The 22,960-nt window shown below is 29.1% G+C and overlaps 1 protein-coding gene and 1 non-coding gene across 2 annotated transcripts in view; one reads left to right on the top strand and one right to left on the bottom strand.

Annotated features, from left to right (window-relative positions):
* LOC119600958 (protein sickie-like) overlaps positions 1-22,960 on the bottom strand; it is a 191,936-nt gene that overhangs the window by 72,320 nt on the left and 96,656 nt on the right. Inside the window, 2 exon segments of the mRNA XM_037951562.1 lie at positions 20,587-20,738; positions 20,805-21,136. Of these exon segments, the coding sequence (XP_037807490.1) occupies positions 20,587-20,738; positions 20,805-21,136 (484 nt within the window).
* On the top strand, positions 18,223-18,294 carry Trnap-agg. Its single transcript has one exon. It is a non-coding gene; the product is annotated as a tRNA-Pro (tRNA).

Genomic DNA, 22,960 nt, shown 5'->3' with positions numbered 1-22,960 from the left:
AAACATATTGCCTTAATACCCTCATCATCCTCCCAAAAACAAAAGTATTCTTTTCCTTACAAACTATATAAAATTTGTTATAAATTAGTTGCTTCGACATTATTATCTCTTGCCACTTATGACAAAGCGCGCCTCTCTAGTTGCATGTGCATAACATTTGTTAAACGACGACATGTTTTGTCTTCCAAGTTTTTGTGTACAAAATTTTTTATTGATACGGGGCATTTATAGCCGTAAATTATACTCTCACCAACCACACTTTTGGTTGCATGTGGCAAAATATATATTTTTTTGTTTTCAATAAAAATTTGCACAATTTTTTTTTTTGTTGCTTTAAGAAAATATATGTCAAATGCATTATGTCTGCCTATAACGGCGAAATAATTTGCTTAAAAAAAACGTATGATTTTTAGTACGAGATATTAAACTTTAACAAAAACTATTGATTGCATTGTTTTGAGGCTATGATTTTTCTTTCACTAATTTATCTTCTAAATATTGTTTTCAGGAGAAAACAATAATTTCTTCAAAATCATTGTTGAAAATTCTATGATTAAGTTGAATTTTCTAGATATTTGAAACATTTTTTTAGATATAGAATAGAGAGAAAGTTCAATTTGAAAGTGCAAATATTCTTAAACATTTTGGAAAGTTCTTTAGACAGTTTAAGCAAGAAACACATTAAGTGGGTATTTCCTAATTGGTTTCATGACTTAAACTTTGATTAACAAGTTTAAGTTTAACTAGGGTTAAACCAAGTTTAAAGGATAATTTCTAGCGAAATAGATCTAGTTATAAAACAACAAGTCAAATTAAAAATCCAAACTATTCAATTATATCGGCATCCAGTTCTAGTTCTGTTCTAGTTCTGTTCTAGTTCTGTTCTAGTTCTGTTCTAGTTCTGTTCTAGTTCTGTTCTAGTTTGTTCTAGTTTCTGTTCTAGTTTTGTTCTAGTTTTGTTCTAGTTTTGTTCTAGTTTTGTTCTAGTTTTGTTCTAGTTTTGTTCTAGTTTTGTTCTAGTTTTGTTCTAGTTTTGTTCTAGTTTTGTTCTAGTTTTGTTCTAGTTTTGTTCTAGTTTGTTCTAGTTCTGTTCTAGTTCTGTTCTAGTTCTGTTCTAGTTCTGTTCTAGTTCTGTTTAGTTCTGTTCTAGTTCTGTTCTAGTTCTGTTCTAGTTCGTTCTAGTTATGTTCTAGTTCTGCTCTAGTTCTGTGCTAGTTCTGTTCTAGTTCTGTTTTAGTTCTGTTCCAGTTCTGTTCTAGTTCTGTTCTATTTCGTTTCTAGTTCTTTTTAGTTCTGTTCCAGTTCTGTTCTAGTTCTGTTCTATTTCGTTTCTAGTTCTGTTCTAGTTCTGTTCTAGTTCTGTTCTAGTTCTGTTCTAGTTCTGTTCTAGTTCTGTTCTAGTTCTGTTCTAGTTCTGTTCTAGTTCTGTTCTAGTTCTGTTCTAGTTCTGTTCTAGTTTCTAGTTCTGTTCTAGTTCTGTTCTAGTTCTGTTCTAGTTCTGTTCTAGTTCTGTTCTAGTTCTGTTCTAGTTCTGTTCTAGTTCTGTTCTAGTTCTGTTCTAGTTCTGTTCTAGTTCTGTTCTAGTTCTGTTCTAGTTCTGTTCTAGTTCTGTTCTAGTTCTGTTCTAGTTCTGTTCTAGTTCTGTTCTAGTTCTGTTCTAGTTCTGTTCTAGTTCTGTTCTAGTTCTGTTCTAGTTCTGTTCTAGTTCTGTTCTAGTTCTAGTTCTGTTCTAGTTCTGTTCTAGTTCTGTTCTAGTTCTGTTCTAGTTCTGTTCTAGTGCTGTTCTAGTTCTGTTCTAGTTTTGTTTTTGTTCAAAATTTTTGAAAAATTTCCAAATTTTATTAAAAAATTTACAGAAATTTCAAAATTTTATTAAAATTATATAATTTTATAAAATGTAAAAAATCTCTTTATTATTAAATTCTTCAAGAATTTAAATTTCAAAACTTTTATTTCCTGGGTTTTCGCCTGAAATAAATTCCCTTGTAAAATGTTTAATAATGATTCCCAAGATTTGGTCGCATGATTTTTCTTCTGGAATTTTTAAATTCTTTGACACGATTATGTTAAAAATTCTTTTTTGTATATTTCTTCTGGTTTTCTTATCTCGCAAACGATAGTAACGCAATATTTAAACGTACAATCTTTATGTAACACTTTGATATCGGGCAAAAATATTCTGATAAGAATATATTTTTCTTTTAAATAAAAATATTTACACTTGAGAACAATGATTCTTTAACATAATTTTTGACGTCATTATTGCACAATTTTTAAGGAGTAAACAAATTTATTCAATTTTATTTTATTTCCACATCTTATATTTGATTGGATTTTAAAATTCTTTGTTTTGTTAATTATAATTCCTTTTAAATTAGATGTTATTAACCGGTTTATTTTAAAACTTCTTTTTTATAACTTTTTGTTATTTTGTTTTGTTGTATCCATTAATTATTTATTATTTTTATTTAAAATTTATATTTATTTCTATTTTTTGTTATTTATTCCCATTTGCTTTAGATTTCTTTAAGTTACACGTTTTTTTTTTCTTGATTTAAAAACTCAACACATTTTTTTATTCATATGATCTTTTCTTCAGACTAGAGCTGGCAATCAGTTAAATAAACATAAACACTTGTTTTTTAATTAAATGCGAAGCGCCAAAACTTACAAATAAATAAATTATAGCCTTTTAACGTTTTATTTTTCTATTTTTTTTTCTTGCTTTAACAACGATCGCTTCGTCTCGTTATTTCAAATAAAACTTTTCCGTTATACAGTTTTAATACACACGAGCGTTAAGAACGAACTAACTTCGAACTGAAAATAATAAAACAAACGAACCTCTCAGTGTGTAAAACGATCTTGTTTTATAAAAAGAAGAGGGAGAGCAATGAATAAAATGTAAACAGAGCACACACAAAGAGAGCTAAATAGTTTTTGGGGTATGTTTAGCAACATGTTGTTTGACAAGATCTTACAGTCAGGAAAAAATGTTTGTAATGCGAGTTTTTAAAAAAAGTTAAAAATTAAAAAAAAAATTTTAATTAAAAAAAAATAACTAAACAGAACTAGAACTAGAACAGAACTAGAACAGAACTAGAACAGAACTAGAACAGAACTAGATCAGAACTAGAACGGAACTAGAACAGAACTAGAACAGAACTAGAACAGAACTAGAACAGAACTAGAACAGAACTAGAACAGAACTAGAACAGAACTAGAACAGAACTAGAACAGAACTAGAACAGAACTAGAACAGAACTAGAACAGAACTAGAACAGAACTAGAACAGAACTAGAACAGAACTAGAACAGAACTAGAACAGAACTAGAACAGAACTAGAACAGAACTAGAACAGAACTAGAACAGAACTAGAACAGAACTAGAACAGAACTAGAACAGAACTAGAACAGAACTAGAACAGAACTAGAACAGAACTAGAACAGAACTAGAACAGAACTAGAACAGAACTAGAACAGAACTAGAACAGAACTAGAACAGAACTAGAACAGAACTAGAACAGAACTAGAACAGAACTAGAACAGAACTAGAACAGAACTAGAACAGAACTAGAACAGAACTAGAACAGAACTAGAACAGAACTAGAACAGAACTAGAACAGAACTAGAACAGAACTAGAATAGAACTAGAACAGAACTAGAACAGAACTAGAACAGAACTAGAACAGAACTAAACAGAACTAGAACAGAACTAGAACAGAACTAGAACAGAACTAGAACAGAACTAGAACAGAACTAGAACAGAACTAGAACAGAACTAGAACAGAACTAGAACAGAACTAGAACAGAACTAGAACAGAACTAGAACAGAACTAGAACAGAACTAGAACAGAACTAGAACAGAACTAAACAGAACTAGAACAGAACTAGAACAGAACTAGAACAGAACTAGAACAGAACTAGAACAGAACTAGAACAGAACTAGAACAGAACTAGAACAGAACAGAACTAGAACAGAACTAGAACAGAACTAGAACAGAACTAGAACAGAACTAGAACAGAACTAGAACAGAACTAGAACAAACTAGAACAGAACTAGAACAGAACTAGAACAGAACTAGAACAGAACTAGAAACAGAACTAGAACAGAACTAGAACAGAACAGAACAGAACAGAACAGAACAGAACAGAACAGAACAGAACAGAACAGAACTAGAACAGAACAGAACAGAACAGAACTAGAACAGAACTAGAACAGAACTAGAACAGAACTAGAACAGAACTAGGACAGAACTAGAACAGAACTAGAACAGAACTAGAACAGAACTAGAACAGAACTAGAACAGAACTAGAACAGAACTAGAACAGAACTAGAACAGAACTAGAACAAAACTAGAACAGAACTAGAACAGAACTAGAACAGAACTAGAACAGAACTAGAACAGAACTAGAACAGAACTAGAACAGAACTAGAACAGAACTAGAACAGAACTAGAACAGAACTAGAACAGAACTAGAACAGAACTAGAACAGAACTAGAACAGAACTAGAACAGAACTAGAACTAGAAACTATAACAGAACTAGAACTGAACTAGAACTGAACTAGAATTGAACTAGAATTGAACTAGAACTGAACTAGAACTGAACTAGAACTGAACTAGAACTGAACTAGAACTGAACTAGAACTGAACTAGAACTTAACTAGAACTGAACTAGAACTGAACTAGAACTGAACTAGAACATAACTAGAACTGAACTAGATTGATTTGAAAAAATGTATCCAGACATTTATGATAATGTTTAGAAACATTTTAGAAAGTATTTTAGGACATTTCAAGAAATGTTTTCAAACATTATGGAAATGCTTTTAAACATTTAAGGAAAATTTTAGAAACATTTTAAGTCATGTTTAGCAACATTTTAGGATGGTATTGTTCGGTTTAAATATATTTTTCGTTTATTTTGTTTAACACTTTGGCAACATTTCGTCGTTTTAAACATTTTTAGTCTTTAGTTGTTCGAAACTCCTTGAAAAGTCCTGTTAACTCCTTTTACAACTTTTTTTTTAGAACTTTTTTAAACAATTACTTGTCCTCCTGTGTAATTAGTAATTTTAATTTGTTTAAACAAAAGACACACCATTTTTTCGCCACTATTTCTTTCTTTTCATTGTCTCTATCTGAACCTTTACACGTCAAAAGCTACTGCGGAACTGAATTTGAGTTAAGCCAACACAGAGACAGCTTCCCAAAAAAAAGTCAATAACATTTTTATTTTAACGTTGTTTTTTTTACGCTTTTCATGCCATCTTCTGTGTACTATTTGCCAAAACTATTGGCGCCTGTTTGGCGCCATTTATATAACGACATTAAAATTGAACAGAAAATGTCTGTTAAACAATTTTGTTTTTCTTGTTTTATCTTCTCTACCAACTCCACTAACAATAGAGTTATTTGCAGCCATTTAAAATATAGCAGACTCATATGGAAAAGGATCAAAATAAACAGGACATTATGTTGTTTTTTTTTTTTTTTTGCAAAAAAAAGCAAAAACAATATATGTATAAATTGTATAGATATTAAATGAATATATGACTGATTTTATGTGCAAATATGATAATTTTCTATTTGATTATATAAAGAAAGAGGGTGAGTTTTCAATTTCTGTTATTGTGTGTCTAGCGATAGTTGTATTGCAGACTTTTAGGCGTCCGCAGTTTAAATTTGAAGGGGAGTTTGTTTAGTGGTTTTTAAGCCAAAAAGTCATTGGAGCAGAGTTCAAAAGTTGTTATTTTCGCTCTTGTTCTCTTCACAAACCTTGACAATAACTTTAAAGATAATCAATGGTTTTTCGTTGTTAACTAACACTACTTTGATGGCTCTTTTTGTCTATTTTGTTACTTATATCCTTGGCGCCAATGTCATATAGAGTTAATGTCCTGCTATTATGATTTATTCATGTTCGGTTTTTCTATGTTTATAAAAGGGTTTTATTACTTGAGTTTTCTTTCAAATAGAGATCTTTTTTGTGTTTAGTTTCTTAGAATAAAAGTTTATAATGTTTACATACCACAGGATAATTTTTCTACAAGAAAATGAAACGATAACTTACCTAGAAAGAGAAAGAAAATGGTGGAAAATTAGTTGTTTTTGTGTTATAAAAAATCAATAATTTTGTGAAGAAATCATGGAAATGTTTAAAATATTCAATTTAAAATGTTCCTGTCAACATGTTGCTGAGGTAATAAGCAAGACTTCTTTGAAAAGTTATCAAACTAGTTTCAGATTTAAACTAAAACATTTGAAAAATTTTATTTTTAGCTAATTTTTAAAAAATTTGTTAGCAACATGTTAACGCAACATGAGAAAAATTTTCTTAAAAACATTTTTGTTTTTAATAATAAAAGAAAACATTATACATTTCTAATTATTTATAGTTTTTTGAACAAATTGTTAAAAGTTGCCAACAACATGTTGACGCAACATAAAATTTTTTTTCAAAAAATATTATTTTGTTTTTAAAATTAACAAATATAAAATAAAAATTTATAAAAATTTTTTTCTAAGCTGATATTTCAAATGTTGCTAGGAAAATGTTGCCGCAACATGGAAAAAATATCTCTAGAAATGATCTCTATTATTCAACAATAACGAAAATGTAATAAAAATTTCATTTTGAGGAAATTTTAAAATGTTGCTAGCAACATGTTGCAAGGAATAAAAATGTTTAAATAACGTTATATGCCAAACCAGTTAAACTAATACAATGAAATTTGGTGGATTTATAAAAAAGACTTTAAATTTTTATGTTAGGCTAAAAATATGTTGCTAAACAATGTTGCTGGTTAAAAAAATGACCTATTTAGCAAGGAAATTTTGAAACAATAAAAGTTTTTTTTTTTTTTTTTAAGTAAAAAAGTTTAGTTTTCATTGAAATTAAAACAGTGTTTAGCTAAATTATACTTCAGCAACATGTTGCCTATGAAAAAATGTGTACATTTTTAAAAATTCTTTAAAAACTTAACACCAAGTTGACGTTAATTATAACCAATTACTTTAAATGGTCACCTACTACAACTAAAAGGCATTGGGTCAATGAAACCTAGCACTATTCTCATAATACTTGTTACAACAACGACAGTTTATGTTGACATTAAACTCACTAAACAAAAGTTAAACAAACACTAGAATGACAAACTGATCAGGAAAACCTAAGAAACCCAAAATCTATCTGAAAGTAAGTGCAAATCAAAATAAGATTTATTTACTAACAAAATAAATACTTGTTCAACATTAAAATGACAGATAATAACACATGTCAAATAAAAATAAACAATAAATGAAATAAACACATACACACACACACACACAAATTCAACCAAAACAAACTGAAATACATTACATTAAGTTTTTCTAAGAATTGGGAAATAATAAAATTTGAAAGTAAAGAGACAGACAGACACACACTTAACCTTGCAACATTATGTTAAGTAAATAAATTTATATAAATTAATTAAATATATAATGTAGAAATAAGCCATTTACTTGAAGTAGGTATTAATTTTGGGTTTTGTCAATATTTATGGAAACAATTAGAACCTTTTTTCTTTACATCATAAGAAAAAAATCAAGGTTTTTGTAAAAAAAAATTGTTACAATTTTAACAATAAACACTAAACATTTGTGTCAATATTACACAGAAAATGGAGTTTGATTATTTACAATTGATACAAATAAAATTAATATTAAGTAATGTTAAAAAAATTAAGAGTTTGAAAAGTGTTAATATTTATAAAATAGATTTTAAAGAGATTTTTCTTAGAATTTGGCTTTAAAATTGACTTAAAAAGAGTAAAAATGTTGCTAGTAGTTTAGCAACATTGTTGAGAACTATTATAGTAAACAAGCAATAAGTTTTAATTATGAAAGTTTTTGATTTATAAAGATTTTCTATTAAAATAGCTTAAAATAAGCTTAGCAACATTTTTTTCATGTTTAGCAACATTTCAAAAGTTGCTGGTAATTAAAAAAAGTGAACACAAATAGTTATTTATAAAAAACTAATAACAAAAATATATTTACAACATGAAAAATGTTGCTGACTGATATGTAATAAGCAAAAATAACTTTAGCAACATTTAAAATGTTGCAGAATGTTTATAGGTTAATAACTCTTAAACTAATTAACATAAAATCACAAACTTTTTGCTTATAGATAGAAGATAACTTAAGCTTACAGTTTTAATTTCATAAATTAACAAAATTTTAGCATTAGGGTTGCCATAGTGCTAGTAATATAACAACCCTAAAGCGTGAGAACTTTTTTTAACATTTTATTAACTTTTTCTTTAAACTTGTTTTCAGTACATATTTTCCTAAATACCAAATGCCTTAAGAAGTAATAAAGTTTCATTTTTAATTTGTCATGCCTTTTGTCGTCCAAAAAAGATATTAAATCTTAACAATTGTCGGTACTTTTTCTTTAAAACTAAAAATCATTTTTTTTATTGTTACTGCTACTAAATAAAAACTTTTATTATAGCTTTTTTACTAAAAAGTCAAGTGCAGTTTTTGTTAACAAAAAAAAAAAAAACTGATAAAGTTTTTCCTTTAATAATAACAATTTGCTTTATAGTATTTTTTTGTCAAAGATAACGCAACTAACCAAAGTAAAGAAAAGTTTGTTTTCTTTTAAGAAAGTTTGTTTTTAAGGGGAGTTTTTGATTAAATTAACTAGAAATTTTATGAGAATTTTTTTGGGGGATAAAAACAAAAAATCAAAATTGAAACTAAAAGTAATTAATTAAACCCACAAAATTGTTGACAAAAGCAAAAGATTTTTGGTTTAAAAGAGATTAGATATGGGAAAAAGAACTAGTTTTTTTTTAAAGTAATTAAATTGAGACGCCAGCTATTTACATAGAAAACTCACAACATTTTCCTACAAAATATGATATTTTAAAGCATAAAACCAATAAATATTTTGAATTATGCAACATTTATTAGGCAACATTGTTGCTAAACATTTTGTTTGTTCGAAATTAAAATATTTATTTAATTTCAGTTAAGTTGGCAGCAAATTTAAACCCTAAACTTTATTTAAGCTAGTTTAAACTTTGGTTAACTAAGGCAAAAATTAAGTTTAACTATTTTTTCTTGCTAAATAATTCTTTTGTGTGTTTTCTTTATACAGAACTGAATTTCTTTTGTCTTAAACTTAAATTTTCTTAGTTTAAACTAAGTTTAATCTTGAAAAATTCAAGTTTAAACAATTCTAATTTCATAAAAAGTTTGCAATTCATGTTTTTATACGAAAATTGAGGATGAATTTATTTAAACTTAATTTTTATAAGTTTAAACTAAGTTTAACTAAGAAAAAAATTAAGTTTAAATAATTTTTCTTTCTCAAAAAGTTTGCATTTCATACCTTTATCAGGATCGTTTTTATACTATATAAGAGTCATTAAAGAAACATATACAGTAGTTTTCCGATTTAACGACCATTCAATTCTACGAACATCGCATTTAACGAACAAGCTAATTTTTCCTATTGACTACCTTAAATAACAAACAAAACTTGTTTTTTGTACTCTGTTTAACGAACTAATAAAAATATTATTATTTAAATGAAGATAAAATGACATTTATCAAAAATAACAAATAACCTAAGTTGTAGCAAAAAACTATACCGTTGTTTTAAGTGGTTCTTTTATACCCAAAACTGTAACACATTCTGGGTTCTTATTAAATTTTAGTTCGATGTAGCTATGTCCGTCCGTCCTTCAGATAATGACTTTAACGCTCAATACTCGCTTAACAATACGAGTACGCCGATGAAATTCGATACAAACATGTTCTATACTAACCGAAATCTCTAACAAATTTTATGGGAAATAATTGACCTTACCCTCCATATCACTTCAACGCTCATTACTCGCTTAAAAATACGAGTATAGCGATGAACTTCGAGAAATAACTTTAAAGCTCATGACTGAATTAAAAATACAGCGATTAAATTCGACACATATATGGTTTGAAGGTGGGTATATAAAATTCGGAATTTTGTGTTTTGTGCTATTTTTATAAAAAAAGAATTAATTTTTATAAAATACATTTAAAAAATATTTTATGTAACTATTTTTAATTATTTTCCTACTAAAAACCCACGCTTTAGTTAGTACTGCATATAACGAACTTTTCAATTTTACGAACAGGCCTGACAACATATGGGTTCGTTAAATCGGAAAACTACTGTAAAGCTATACAGAAGCCTTAAGCATATTTTTTGCTAGGTTAAACTAAGTTTAAACTGGGTTTTGCCAAGTTTAAGACCTAAAACTGGATAATATGATTCACTGAATATTAAGGCATTAAGTTTGCATAAACATGTTTTTATTCTTAAACGAAGCCTTAAACTCGTTTTTTGTTTGATTAAACTAAGTTTAAACTGGGTTTTTGCAAGTTTAAGATATAAAACTGAGTGCAATGTTTCAAGGAAAATTAAAATATTCAGTTGACATAGAAAGAAACCTTAAACGATCCTTTATCAGGATGTTTTTATACTATATAAGAGTCATTAAAGAAACATATAAAGCTATACAGAAGCCTTAAACATATTTTTTGCTAGGTTAAACTAAGTTTAAACTGGGATTTGCCAAGTTTTAGACCTGAAACTGGTTAATATGATTCACTGAATATTAAGGCATTAAGTTTGCATAAACATTTTTTTTATTCTTAAACGAAGCCTTAAACTCGTTTTTTGTTTGGTTAAACTAAGTTTAAACTGGGTTTTGGCAAGTTTAAGCTATAAAAGAGAGCGCAATGTTTCAAGGAAAATTTAAATATTCAGTTGACATAGAAAGAAACCTTAAACTTTTTTTGTTGCTTGGTTAAACTAAGTTTAAACTGGGATTTTGCAAGTTTAAGGTGTAATATTAAGTAAAATGTTTAAATTTAGCATTTTATTTGCTTAAACTTATAGAAAACTAAGTTTCTAAAGAAGCGTTGCTATGAAAAAAGTAAAAAAAAACGTTTGCTATATTTGCAGCAACAAACAATTGTTAATATTTGCAATAGAAACTTGCAAGTACAACAACAAAGTGTGTTATTTTCTTTGCACAAACATTTCTCTATAAGACATGGAACAGCATTCACTGGCTGAGGACTGGCTGACTGACTGAGTGAGTGAATGAATGTGAATGAGATATGTACAAAATATAATGAGATATTGTGGGCAGTAGCAGCAACAACAATAATAATGGTCTGACTAGCCAAGACGCCTAAGACTTTGTGCTCCATAGAAATAATGGGTGGATGTTTCTGTTCAAAGACAACTGCATGAGAAGTCTTACAAAGTGTTTTATGAGCTCAAACATAAAAGTAGCAAAATGTAGTTAAACATATTTTCACCAAATAAACAAACAACAAAAAAACTCGACTACTTTTTGTTTGTCTCTCTCCTTCTAATGTCTTAAACAGTTTTTCCATCCAGTTTATGGACGAAAATGGACACTTCAAGATGTTTAAAACATGTACTTGAACATAAAAAGCGAAAAAAATGTGTTTCGTTTTTTTTTTTTTAATAAAGAAATTAACTGACATGTTTACAATATAATAAGTAATGTGCATGTTGAGTTATATGTACAACACAAAATGAACAAAAATTATTGTTAAGAAAAATATTAAACAGAAATTATTGAAATAACCTACATCAACATTATTTCTTATTTCTTACAGTATGGCACTTTATTTGTCTTTTATATTCATTTAAAATAGCGCTTAAAAAAGCGTGTTTAAATGGAAGAAAACAAAATATAGCGAAAGAAATTCGAAACAGTATCTTATCTTTAGTTTAAATTGTTTTTATTGAGCCTATGAAATGTAGTGCTTCGGTGACCCTTAGAAATATACATACACGCACTTTTTAATGTGTTTACTTATGAAACTAATATATTAAATGATTACGTTGGGTGATAAGACAACCCCAGTCATTTAAAACTAAAAAATTACAATATCGTAACAAAATCTTTAGCAACATGGAAGTTTAATATTATAGAAATATACATTTCGTAATATAAACAAGTTTGCCAAATTTTGGCTTTGAAAGCAAGAGTTAAACGCTCAAAAAGCATGGTTAAACTAAGTTTAAACTAAGTTAAACTTCAAAAAACCCAATTTTAGCTATGGATTTCTGGTAAAAAAACAAATTATTTATAAAATTGCTTAAACTTATTTTTTTTCACGGTTAAACTTAGTTTAAACTCTTAAAAACTAAGTTTAAGAAATTTTAAATCCACTAATCATATAATAAAGAAAAATAAAAATTTTTTGTGAAAGAAAATCTTCTTAAACTTACTTTTTTTCCCGTTTAAACTAAGTTTAAACTTACAAAATACAAGTAAAAGTTAAAAAATATTCACTTTTAAATAATATTAATACTAATATTACCACAACTCAAGAAAAAAATGCTTAAACTTAAATTAAGCCTAGTTAAACTAAGTTTAAACTAAGTGAAACTTGTGGAAAACTAATTTTATTCATAGATTTATTATCACATTAAGGGAATGAAATAAAAACCTTTTATAAAAGAAGAATTTTTTAAACTTAATTTTTTTCTAGGTTAAACTAAGTTTAAACTTACAAAAATTAAGTTTAAACAATTTCGAAAACTCTTTTCATATAAGTTACTGAAATGTAAACTTTTTATAGAAGAAAAAATACTTGAACTTTAATTTTACTGAGTTAATCTAAGTTTAAACTGGCAAAATTAAAGTTTAAACTATTTCAATTACAGCGTCTATAAGCTTATAACAAGTTTAGCAGTTGTTTTAGGTTTTAAACGTTTTAGAATATGTTGAGCTTATAAAATCTATGAACATTTTTTCTTAAACTTTAGTTTTTCTTTAGTTAACTAAGGCTTAACTAGGTTTAAAACAAGTTTAGCTGTAGTTTTTGGTTTAAACCGTTTTAGAATATGTTGAGCTTTTAAAACCTATGGAAATTGTTTCTTAAACTCGAGTTTTTCTTTAGTTAACTAAGACTTAACTAGGCTTAATGTAAGTTTAGCTGTTCTTTTAAGTTTTAAACGTTTTAAAATATGTTGAACTTTTAAAATCTATGAAAATTTTTTCTTAAACTTTAGTTTTACCTTAATTAACTAAGGCTTAACAGGGCTTAAAACAAGTTTAGCAGTTGTTTTAAATTTTAAAAATTTTAGAATATGTTAAACTTTTAAAATCTTTGAAACTATTTTCTTAAACTCGAGTTTTTCTCTTGGTTAACTAAGGTTTAAGTTTATTTATTTGCGTAAGAAGCGGGTTAAGTTTCAAATATAAGTTTTAAAACAAAGTTTTAAATGCAAGGTGATTTATTGCTTTAGAAATTAGTATTTTTTAAAATAAACTAAGTTTAAACTTAGTTTAACTAGGCTTTAAGCGAGTTTAGCTTAAGGTTTAAAGTGGAAACGTTTTAGTTAGTCAGTTAACTGGAGTTTAATGTTATTTGAGGTGTTTATACCCTACACCACTTTAGTGGGGAGGGTATATTGGGTTTGTGCTGATGTTTGTAACGCACAATAATATTGGTCCTATACCCACCTTAAAGTATACCAATCGGCTTAGAATAATTTTTTGAGTCGATTTAGCTATGTCCGTCTGTCTGTCTGTCCGTCCGTCCATGTAAACCTTGTAATCAAACTACAGGTCGCAATTTTGAAGATAATTCAATGAAATTTGGTACATGATCTCCTATGGTACTGGAGACGAAGCCTATTGAAAATGGTTTACATCGGTCCATTATTTCACCTAGCCCCCATACAACTGAACCCCTGAATAGGGCTTGTAAACCTTGTAATCAAACTACAGGTAGCAATTTTGAAGATAATTCAATGAAATTTGGCACACGATCTTCTATAGTATCGGAGACGAAGCTTATTGAAAATGGTTAACATCGGTCCATTATTTCACCTAGCCCCCATACAACTGAAACCGCCGAATAGGCCTTTTAAGTTCTTAATTATGTTTAATATACTGGTATCTCGACAAAAAGCTGTAAAACCAAGTTCTATACTAGCCTTGATGACCCTCATGAATTTTATAATTATAGGGTCTCATTTGACCCTAGCCCCTACAAAAAGCCCCCTTCAAAATTTGACTTAAATGTCCACAATTTTATTCCACAATAAATGGCTTAAGTATATCTGAGACAAGGTACAATTCAACTGAAATGATTCATTATGAAAACTAAATCACATTTTATTTTTGTAACAGGTGTAGGGTATTATATGGTCGGCCTCGTCCGACTATAATTTCTTACTTGTTGACAATTGGTTTTTGTAGGTATGGAATGCCAAGGCAGTTTTAACGTTTTAGCGACAATATAGTCTTTTATATTTTATGCAAAATCATAAGGCAAATAGTTTATATAACTCCCCAAACTACCTTCAATAAATTGTCTACAAAATGCAGTGGCTTCTTTGATCAAGACAAAGAGATAAAAAGATGGTTTGCCAGATGCAAAAAAAACCCATAAAGTGTGAAACAGAAATATACAATTGTCAACTCGTTTGTCATGCAGTTTTGAGCACAGTCATGCTTAATGCAATAAATAAATTGTCTTTTAAATGCAACAAAAAAAAAAAAAATGTATGAAAAAAATCCTCACATTTTTAATGATTTTCTATAAATTTCAAGGAAATAGTTTAAAGAAAAATTTGTTTAAAAATCATGTCAAACAGTTAACAAAAAAAAAAAAATAATAATAATAATGTGATGGTAGGTTTGGAACTAGTTAAGCTAAGTTTTCTTTTATTTTTCCTGGATTAAAAAACTAGGTCATGTTTGTTTTAAGCTATCGACTTTCTTAAAAAGAAAACCTCAACTGTAAAGAATATTGTCAAGACATTTTATCTCATTCCATGGCAACACCTTTTTATTTCATTTATTTCTCTTGACAGATTTTTATAACGTTTCAACATTTGAAACATTTTTTTAGCAGAATCTTTTCGTCGATTGATTTTTTTTCTTCATTATTTTGCCCATACAACAAATATGTTTAAATAGAAAACGTTATTATGGTTATAGAGATTTCTAACTCAAAACCTCCAACTTCCTTTAGATGGTTTCCCCATATACATATAACATCTCAAGACAAAACCCCAACACTTTAGCTGAAACCACTATAAAACTGCATGTTTGGATGCCATAAAAGTGTAAAATGCAGCAGTAAAAAGTAGCTGAAAATATGCGTTGGTATTATGAGCATTATCAACCACCACCAACAACTTCATGATCATAATAATGCTGATGAACATTGTCATCATGTGGCACACAAACCACAGCTTTAGTGGCAAAACATTGCTTGGTGACCGCCAAATTGTTGTTTAAGAAAAGTGCCAACATCATATGATGAAACAAAAACTAAAGAACAGCATCCGTGTTAAACATTTTTTTTTGTTTTTGGTCTCACCAAACAAACAATGCGCCAAATAAACTATCCTTATATTTAACCTCTAGCTATCAACTATTTTTGCAGCAAATTAAAAAGAAAACCCCGAAAACTGTAATATAGCAAAACTGCCCTTCAGCTAAAGTAACTAAAATGCCATAATAGTCAAAATGGAAAAACTTAAATTTAAAGTAAGAAATTATAGTCGGGCGAGGCCGACCATATAATACCCTACACCTGTTACAAAAATAATATGTGATTTAGTTTTCATAATAAAGCATTTAAGTTGAATTGTACCTTGTCTCAGATATACTTAAGGCATTTATTGTGGAATAAAATTGTGGACATTTAAGTCAAATTTTGAAGGGGGCTTTTTGTAGGGGCTAGGGTCAAATGAAGCACTATAATAATAAAATTCATGAGGGTTATTAAGGCTAGTATAGAACTTGGTTTTACAGCTTTTTGTCGAGATACGAGTATATTAAACATAATTATGAACTTAAAAGGCCTATTCGGCGGGTTCAGTTGTATGGAGGCTAGGTGAAATAATGGACCGATGTTAACCATTTTCAATAGGCTTCGTCTCTGGTAACATAGAAGATCATGTGCCAAATTTCATTGAATTATCTTCAAAATTGCGACCTATAGTTTGATTACAAGGTTTACAAGCCCTATTCGGCGGATTCAGTTGTATGGGGGTTAGGTGAAATAATGGACCGATGTTAACCATTTTCAATAGGCTTCGTCTCCGATACTATAGAAGATCGCGTGCCAAATTTCATGGAATTATCTTCAAAATTGCGACCTATAGTTTGATTACAAGGTTTACAAGCCCTATTAGGCGGGTTCAGTTGTATGGGGGCTAGGTGATATAATAGAGCGATCTTAAGCATTTTCTATAGGCTTCGTCTCCGATACTATAGAAGATCATGTGCCAAATTTCATTGAATTATCTTTAAAATTGCGACCTGTAGTTTGATTACAAGGTTTACAAGCCCCCAGTTGTATGGGGGCTAGGTGAAATAATGGACCGATGTAAACCATTTTCAATAGGCTTCGTCTCAGGTAACATAGAAGATCATGTACCAAATTTCATTAAATTATCTTTAAAATTGCGACCTGTAGTTTGATTACAAGGTTTACAAGCCCTATTCGGCGGGTTCAGTTGTATGGGGGCTAGGTGAAATAATGGACCGATGTAAACCATTTTCTATAGGCTTCGTCTCCGATACTATAGAAGATCGTGTGACAATTTTCATTGAATTATCTCCAAATTGTGACCTATAGTTTGATTACAAGGTTTACAAGCCCTACTCGGAGGTTCAGTTGTATGGGGGCTAGATGAAATAATGGACCGATCTTGAGCATTTTCAATAGGCTTCGTCTCCGGTAACATTGAAGATCATGTGTCAAATTTCATTGAATTATCTTCAAAATTGCGACCTGTAGTTTGATTACAAGGTTTACAAGCCCTATTCCGCGGGTTCAGTTGTATGGGGGCTAGGTGAAATAATGGACCGATCTTAAGCATTTTCAATAGGCTTCGTTCCTGTGACAATAGAAGCTCATGTACCAAATTTCATTGAATTATCGTCAAAATTGCGACCTGTAGTTTGATTACAAGTTTTACAAGCCCTATTCGGAGGTTCAGTTGTATGGGGGCTAGGTGAAATAATGGACAGATCTTATGCATTTTCAATAGGCTTCGTCCCTGTGACAGTAGAAGTCCATGTACCAAATTTCATTGAATTATCTTCAAAATTGCGACCTGTAGTTTGATTACAAGGACATGGACGGACGGACGGACATAGCTAAATCGACTCAGAAAGTGATTCTAAGCCGTTTGGTATACTTTAAGGTGGGTATAGGGCCAATATTATTGTGCGTTACAAACATCAGCACAAACTCAATTTACCCTCCCCACTAAAGTAGTGTAGGGTATAAAAAGTGTTAAACTTTATTTCAAAAAAAGTTAAACCAAGTTTAAATTGAGTTCGCAGGATATTTTTACAAAAACTTATAACAGTTTGAAAGAATTTAACTCAAATAAAACTTTTTCGAAAAAATCTAACCTTAAACTTGAATTAAGCCCGGTTAAACTAAGTTTAAACTTAAATATTTCAAGTTTAGCGTTTTTGATAAAGCCCATAAGTTAAATAAGTGTTTAGTAAAAATTAAACTAAAGTCATAAACTTAATTTTGTAGAATTTCTTTAAGAAACTTTTAAAAACAAAATAAGAAATTTGAAAAAAAAATCCAAATTAATTTAATTTATTACTTTCGGAAAGAATTTTTAGTTGTTTTCTTCGGTTTTTAATTATAATTTTTTGTTTGCAACAATTCTTGTAAAATTATGCAACATTATGCTGCCGGTAAAACCTCAAAAATGATACAGTATGCAAAACTTTCTAGGGGTTTTGTTGGATGGTGGTTAGTTAGTTTTTGGTTGAGTAAAAGTTGGCTACAAGCCAAAAAAAAACCTTATAAAAGTTAAAGAATTATAACGAACAACAAAAATAATGAACAAAAAACTAACCAAAAATATAATTTTAACAAGATTTTTTTAAAAAAATTTTATATCAATCAAAAGTTCATAAAACATTTACCATAAATATTACGCTATTACTACTACTATTTGTAAGCAACTGTGTCTTTGTTTAAAAATAGCAGCAGACAACACTAGTTTTAAGCTGGCAATGCTGTTCAGATGAGTGTGTGTGTGTTTTTTTTATCACTCATTGTTTTTGTAAACATTTAGTGTGTTTGTTGGTGTGCGCATGACTCATGTATAGTATTTTCTTTACGTATAATAACTGGCTCGTTGGTCTAGGGGTATGATTTCCGCTTAGGGTGCGGGAGGTCCCGGGTTCAAATCCCGGACGAGCCCAAGTGAAATTTGCTTTTTTTTTAAATATAATTTTTAATAATTTTTGAAAATTTTAATAATTTAAATTTTTTTTTTTTAAATAAATCTTATAAATTTTTGTAATAAAATCAATATTTTTCTTTAAGAAAAAAATTTGCTCTGAAAATTTTTTTAATAACAAATTTTTTATAGAAATTTTTTAATAATTCTAAAATTAAATATTGTTTTTAGAAAATTTGTTAGTAATACATTTCAATAAAACTAAAATTTAACCTTAAACTTAATATTTCCTAGTTTAAACTTAAGTTAACTAAGCTTGAAACAAGTTTAACTCTTTATTTTAGTACAAAACTATTAGTATTAGAGTAAAGATTTAAAATTTCTTTACTAAATAGCTTAAACTTGAGAAACGGTAATTTAAACTTAGTTTAAAGCCGCAATTAAGAGATTTTTTAAAGAAAATGTATCTTTATATTTTCAAAAATTCAAAATAATCTTAATTTTTAGTAAATGATAACCTTTCTACTGAAAATGCTTAAAAATTATGCCTTAAACTTAATATTTCCTAGTTTAAACTTAAGTTAACTAAGCTTGAAACAAGTTTAACTCTTTATTTTAATACAAAACTATTAGTAATAGAGTAAAGATTTAAAATTTCTTTACTAAATAGTTTAAACTTGTTTTACGTTAGTTTAAACTTATAACATTTTGCCAACATATTGAACAGCATTACGGTAGATCCTGGGCCCCCCGGTTCCTATGAGCACAGTCATCACTACCAACCCTATGATTAGAACTGCTCCTCCAAGTCTGTTAAAAATTGCAGCAGCCATCAGACAACTACCAAATGGCAAGGCAGCAGGTACAGATGGTATCCCGCTAAAATTTATAAATGCGACCCAACTTTCACTGCTGCACTCTTAAGCCCTCTTATCATGGAAACTTGGGAAAACTTGGGAATCTTCCTAAGGAATGGAAGGATGGCATAATCGTCAAGATAGCAAAGAAAGGAGACCTGAAGAATTGTAGCAACTGGAGGGGTATATGTATCCTGCCAACTATTGTAAAGCTAATATCAAGAATTATCCTCAATCGGATAAGGGATCACCTAGAACAAAAAATCAGTTCATGCCAAGCGGGCTTTCGCAGTGGATATTCGGCTGCGGATCACATTAATACCCTACGTATAGTTATTGAGCAGTGTGTGGAATTTAACTCCGAGCATCATCTACTTTTTTATAGATTTCGAGAAGACATTTGACAGTATAAATAGGGAATATATATGGTTAGCACTATATAGAAGGGGAATACCGGAGAAAATTATATCTCTGATTAAGGAAAGCTATGCACATGCCCGATGCTACGTTCTACACAAGGGCAAACTATTTGAACGACAAGGATGTATACTATCGCCTCTCTTGTTCCTGGCGGTAATGAAGGATGTTCTGAGCTCCATAGAGAACAATAGCCGTGGAATCCGGTGGAAAATCAACTGTCAATACTGTTCCACGGAATCCGAAATGAACAACCTAGGCTTAACCTGGAATCAATTAAGAGCTATTGCAAATAACCGGGTCCGGTGGCGGTCGGCTGTTATTGGCGCCCTATGCTTCAGTGGGAGTTAGAGGAACTCATATATATATTAAATTTAGTTTAACAAAACGATTAAGACATTTTTTTAAAGAAAATTCGTCACTATATAGTAAAAACTACGAAATAACCTTAAACTTGTTAAAAACAATGCCTTAAACTTGGTTCTACCCAGTTTAAACTTAAGTTAACTAAGCTTGAAGCAAGTTTAACTCTTTATTTTAGTGCAAAACTATTAGTGGTTGGTTAAACATTTGGAATTCCCTTACTAAATAAATTAAACTTGATTTAAGTTAGTTTAAACTTAGTTTAAGAAAACGATTAAGAGATTTTTTTAATGAAAAATGTTCTCTATCGTAATAATCTTAATTTCTAGAAAATATCAAGGTTTTTAATGAAACTGGTTAAAAATAATGTCTTAAACTTGAGGTTTAATTTATTAATCTCGAGTTTTTAGAGTTTAAACTTAGTTTAACTGTGATAAACTAAAGTTTAGCTAATGAAAATTATAGCAAACTATTGGTTTAGTTATGAGAAATAATGTAGTGTGTGTATAAGTTGTAAATCTTGAGTTTTTTCCAAGTTTAAACTCAGTTTAACTGTGCTTTAAACAAGTTTATTAAATTATTTTAATGACCTTCTATTGTTAAAATGACGTTGATAAATAAAATAAACATTTTAGGGCTTAAACTTTTGGTTGGCCAAAGTTGTTTTTGTACTTACATTTGTTGACAGTTGACCGCTTAGACTTAACACCTGTTCTCTTGCTTCCATTAATTCCCTTTTAAGACGACGAATTTCTTGAGCTTGTCTTTCTTCCGAAGTGCCATACAAAGAACTGCCGCCCGATAATAAGGAGGCAGTACTGCCATGAACTGAAATTGGGGAAAAAATTTATAAAAATTTTATCTAAAATGGTTTAATTGTATTAACAAACTTACCCTCATCATTTTTCTTAGGATAGGTTAAACGATGCGAGGCTGTATTGCCTTGGGAAACACCCTGCATGCCCGGCATGGTATTAGCATGAGTAGGAGACATAGGACCACTAAAACCCCGAGTAATGGGTGTGGGAGAGGTGGGTTGACTCCAGGCAATGGAGTTAGTTTGTTGATTGTGATTATTGGCCTGGGCATTGGCGGCTGCCGCAGCCATTTGAGCAGATAAAACACCATTATGTTGAGCACCCACTGGTAGACAATAGTAGGGTTCAATTTCCACCTCTGGTCCCCTGGACAACATAGAAGGATACATTTTTTCAGATTTTGTAGATCTAGTTTAAATGTTTATGTTAAAAAAAAAAACCAAAATAAAAATAAGTTTAGCTTTTTAATAATGCTGCAATATGAAACCAACTACTACAACAACTGAAAATAGGCTACAGAAATTGACATGCTTGATGGTAGCATTTAGAAAAACAACAACAACAATAAAAAAGGCTTTGATTTCTTTGAATACAAAAATATTGCTCTAATTATGCAAGGACATGATGAAATGCTTTTTTTTAATACATATAAATTTTTATATGAAAGCCTAAAAGTAGGCTTTGCTGACATTTTATTAAACTCATTTATTTTCATGGCGAAATCTTTACACATTTAACACTCCTATAGCCCTCAATGTCTGACACCATACATTTATTTATTTACATGTAGACTGTTCTTTGCTCTAACATTATTCATTTTTACACTCATTTAAAAAGTTATATATCAACCAAATGCCTAAATGTATGCTATGAAATTTGTTTATTTTGTTTAGTTTTTACTGCACAGTTTAGATTAGAGAAAATATATGGCAAACAAAAGGTTTTTGTGAATAAATACATTAAAATATATAAAATTGGTTTAATTTTTTTCAAATACAGCATAATTTTAGGCAAATGTTTTTAACAAAAGATAATAGTTGTAAAATATTTAAAATTTTTCTTAAATTTCAAATAATTCTCTTTTTATTGTCATCCAATATCTTAACTCCCTCCTATTTTTATTGCCCAACAAAAATTTCCTGTTTTCAAACCGGAAATTTGCAATAGTCTGCCTTTTATATGAGAGGTGTTAATTTGCGCCTAAGGCTAGACTAGACTTTATTCATTTTTATTTCTCCTTACTCTTCCTCTATCGTTTTCACTGAATATTTAGCTCGTCTTCCTCAAATCATTTTGAATTGATGTTTTTATTCAATATATTGCTGCCGATTTGTTTGGTTTTGTTCACAAAATTGTTGTAGGGATTTGATGTTGGTTGATAAAATTTTGTGGTTCTTTTCAAATTGAGCGGAAATTAAGGAATAAATTATAATGGAAAGGGAGTGAAAAAGGCAAGGGATAACAGCAACAATTTAAAATCATCAATGATTTGCTCATTTTTAACTTAGAATCGAATTTTTGTTTAAAAATAAACCTAAAAATATGCTTTAAATTTTGTTAATTAAGTCTTAAACTAGTTTAAGCTTAGTTTAAACTTGAGTTTTAAAAGTTTCTTATAAAACTTAAATAGTTCATTGCCCTACGAAATATGTTGTTGTTGTTGTTTTTTCTTTCTTATTTAACAATTTACTTTGAAATTATAAAAGCTCTTAGAGAGCGGTGTGGGGTTTACAGTATAAAGGAAACATTAGTTATAGTCTTTTTGCAAAGCAAATAATAATAATATGCTGAAAGTGTTTTTGTTTTTTTTTTTACTAACTTTAGTATTGTGTTTTGAAGTACTACTTAACATATTACAAAACAGACTGACTGTGAACACAATATTGTTTTTCCAAAAAAAATATATACATTGTTATTAAACAACATACTATAACAGTAAATATTATCAAGGCAACGCCTAAAATTATGCTACAATGCTGCTGTTGTTAGCTCTTAAAACAAAACAAAAAAAAGCAAATATATTGCATACTTTTCAACGCCTTAAAAACTCATAAATTTTGCACAAAGCAAAAAAAAAACTTTCAAATTCCATAACATTAAACCTGTATTTAACTACTAGGAGAATATTTCGGGAAAAAATTCCTTTTACTAACATACTCACGCACTTATAAACACAGTCTCATACATATAATGAAAGAAAACAAAAAAAAAAAAAAAAACAGAAAATTGTGA

The sequence above is a fragment of the Lucilia sericata genome, unplaced genomic scaffold, assembly GCF_015586225.1.
Source record: "Lucilia sericata isolate MDLA Ls3-8-SP2 unplaced genomic scaffold, ASM1558622v1 Contig000130F_arrow, whole genome shotgun sequence".
In the NCBI taxonomy this organism is placed as follows: Eukaryota; Metazoa; Arthropoda; class Insecta; order Diptera; family Calliphoridae; genus Lucilia; species Lucilia sericata.
The sequence above is the reverse complement of the archived record's forward strand: the minus strand, read 5'-3'. Positions and strand labels throughout refer to the sequence as shown.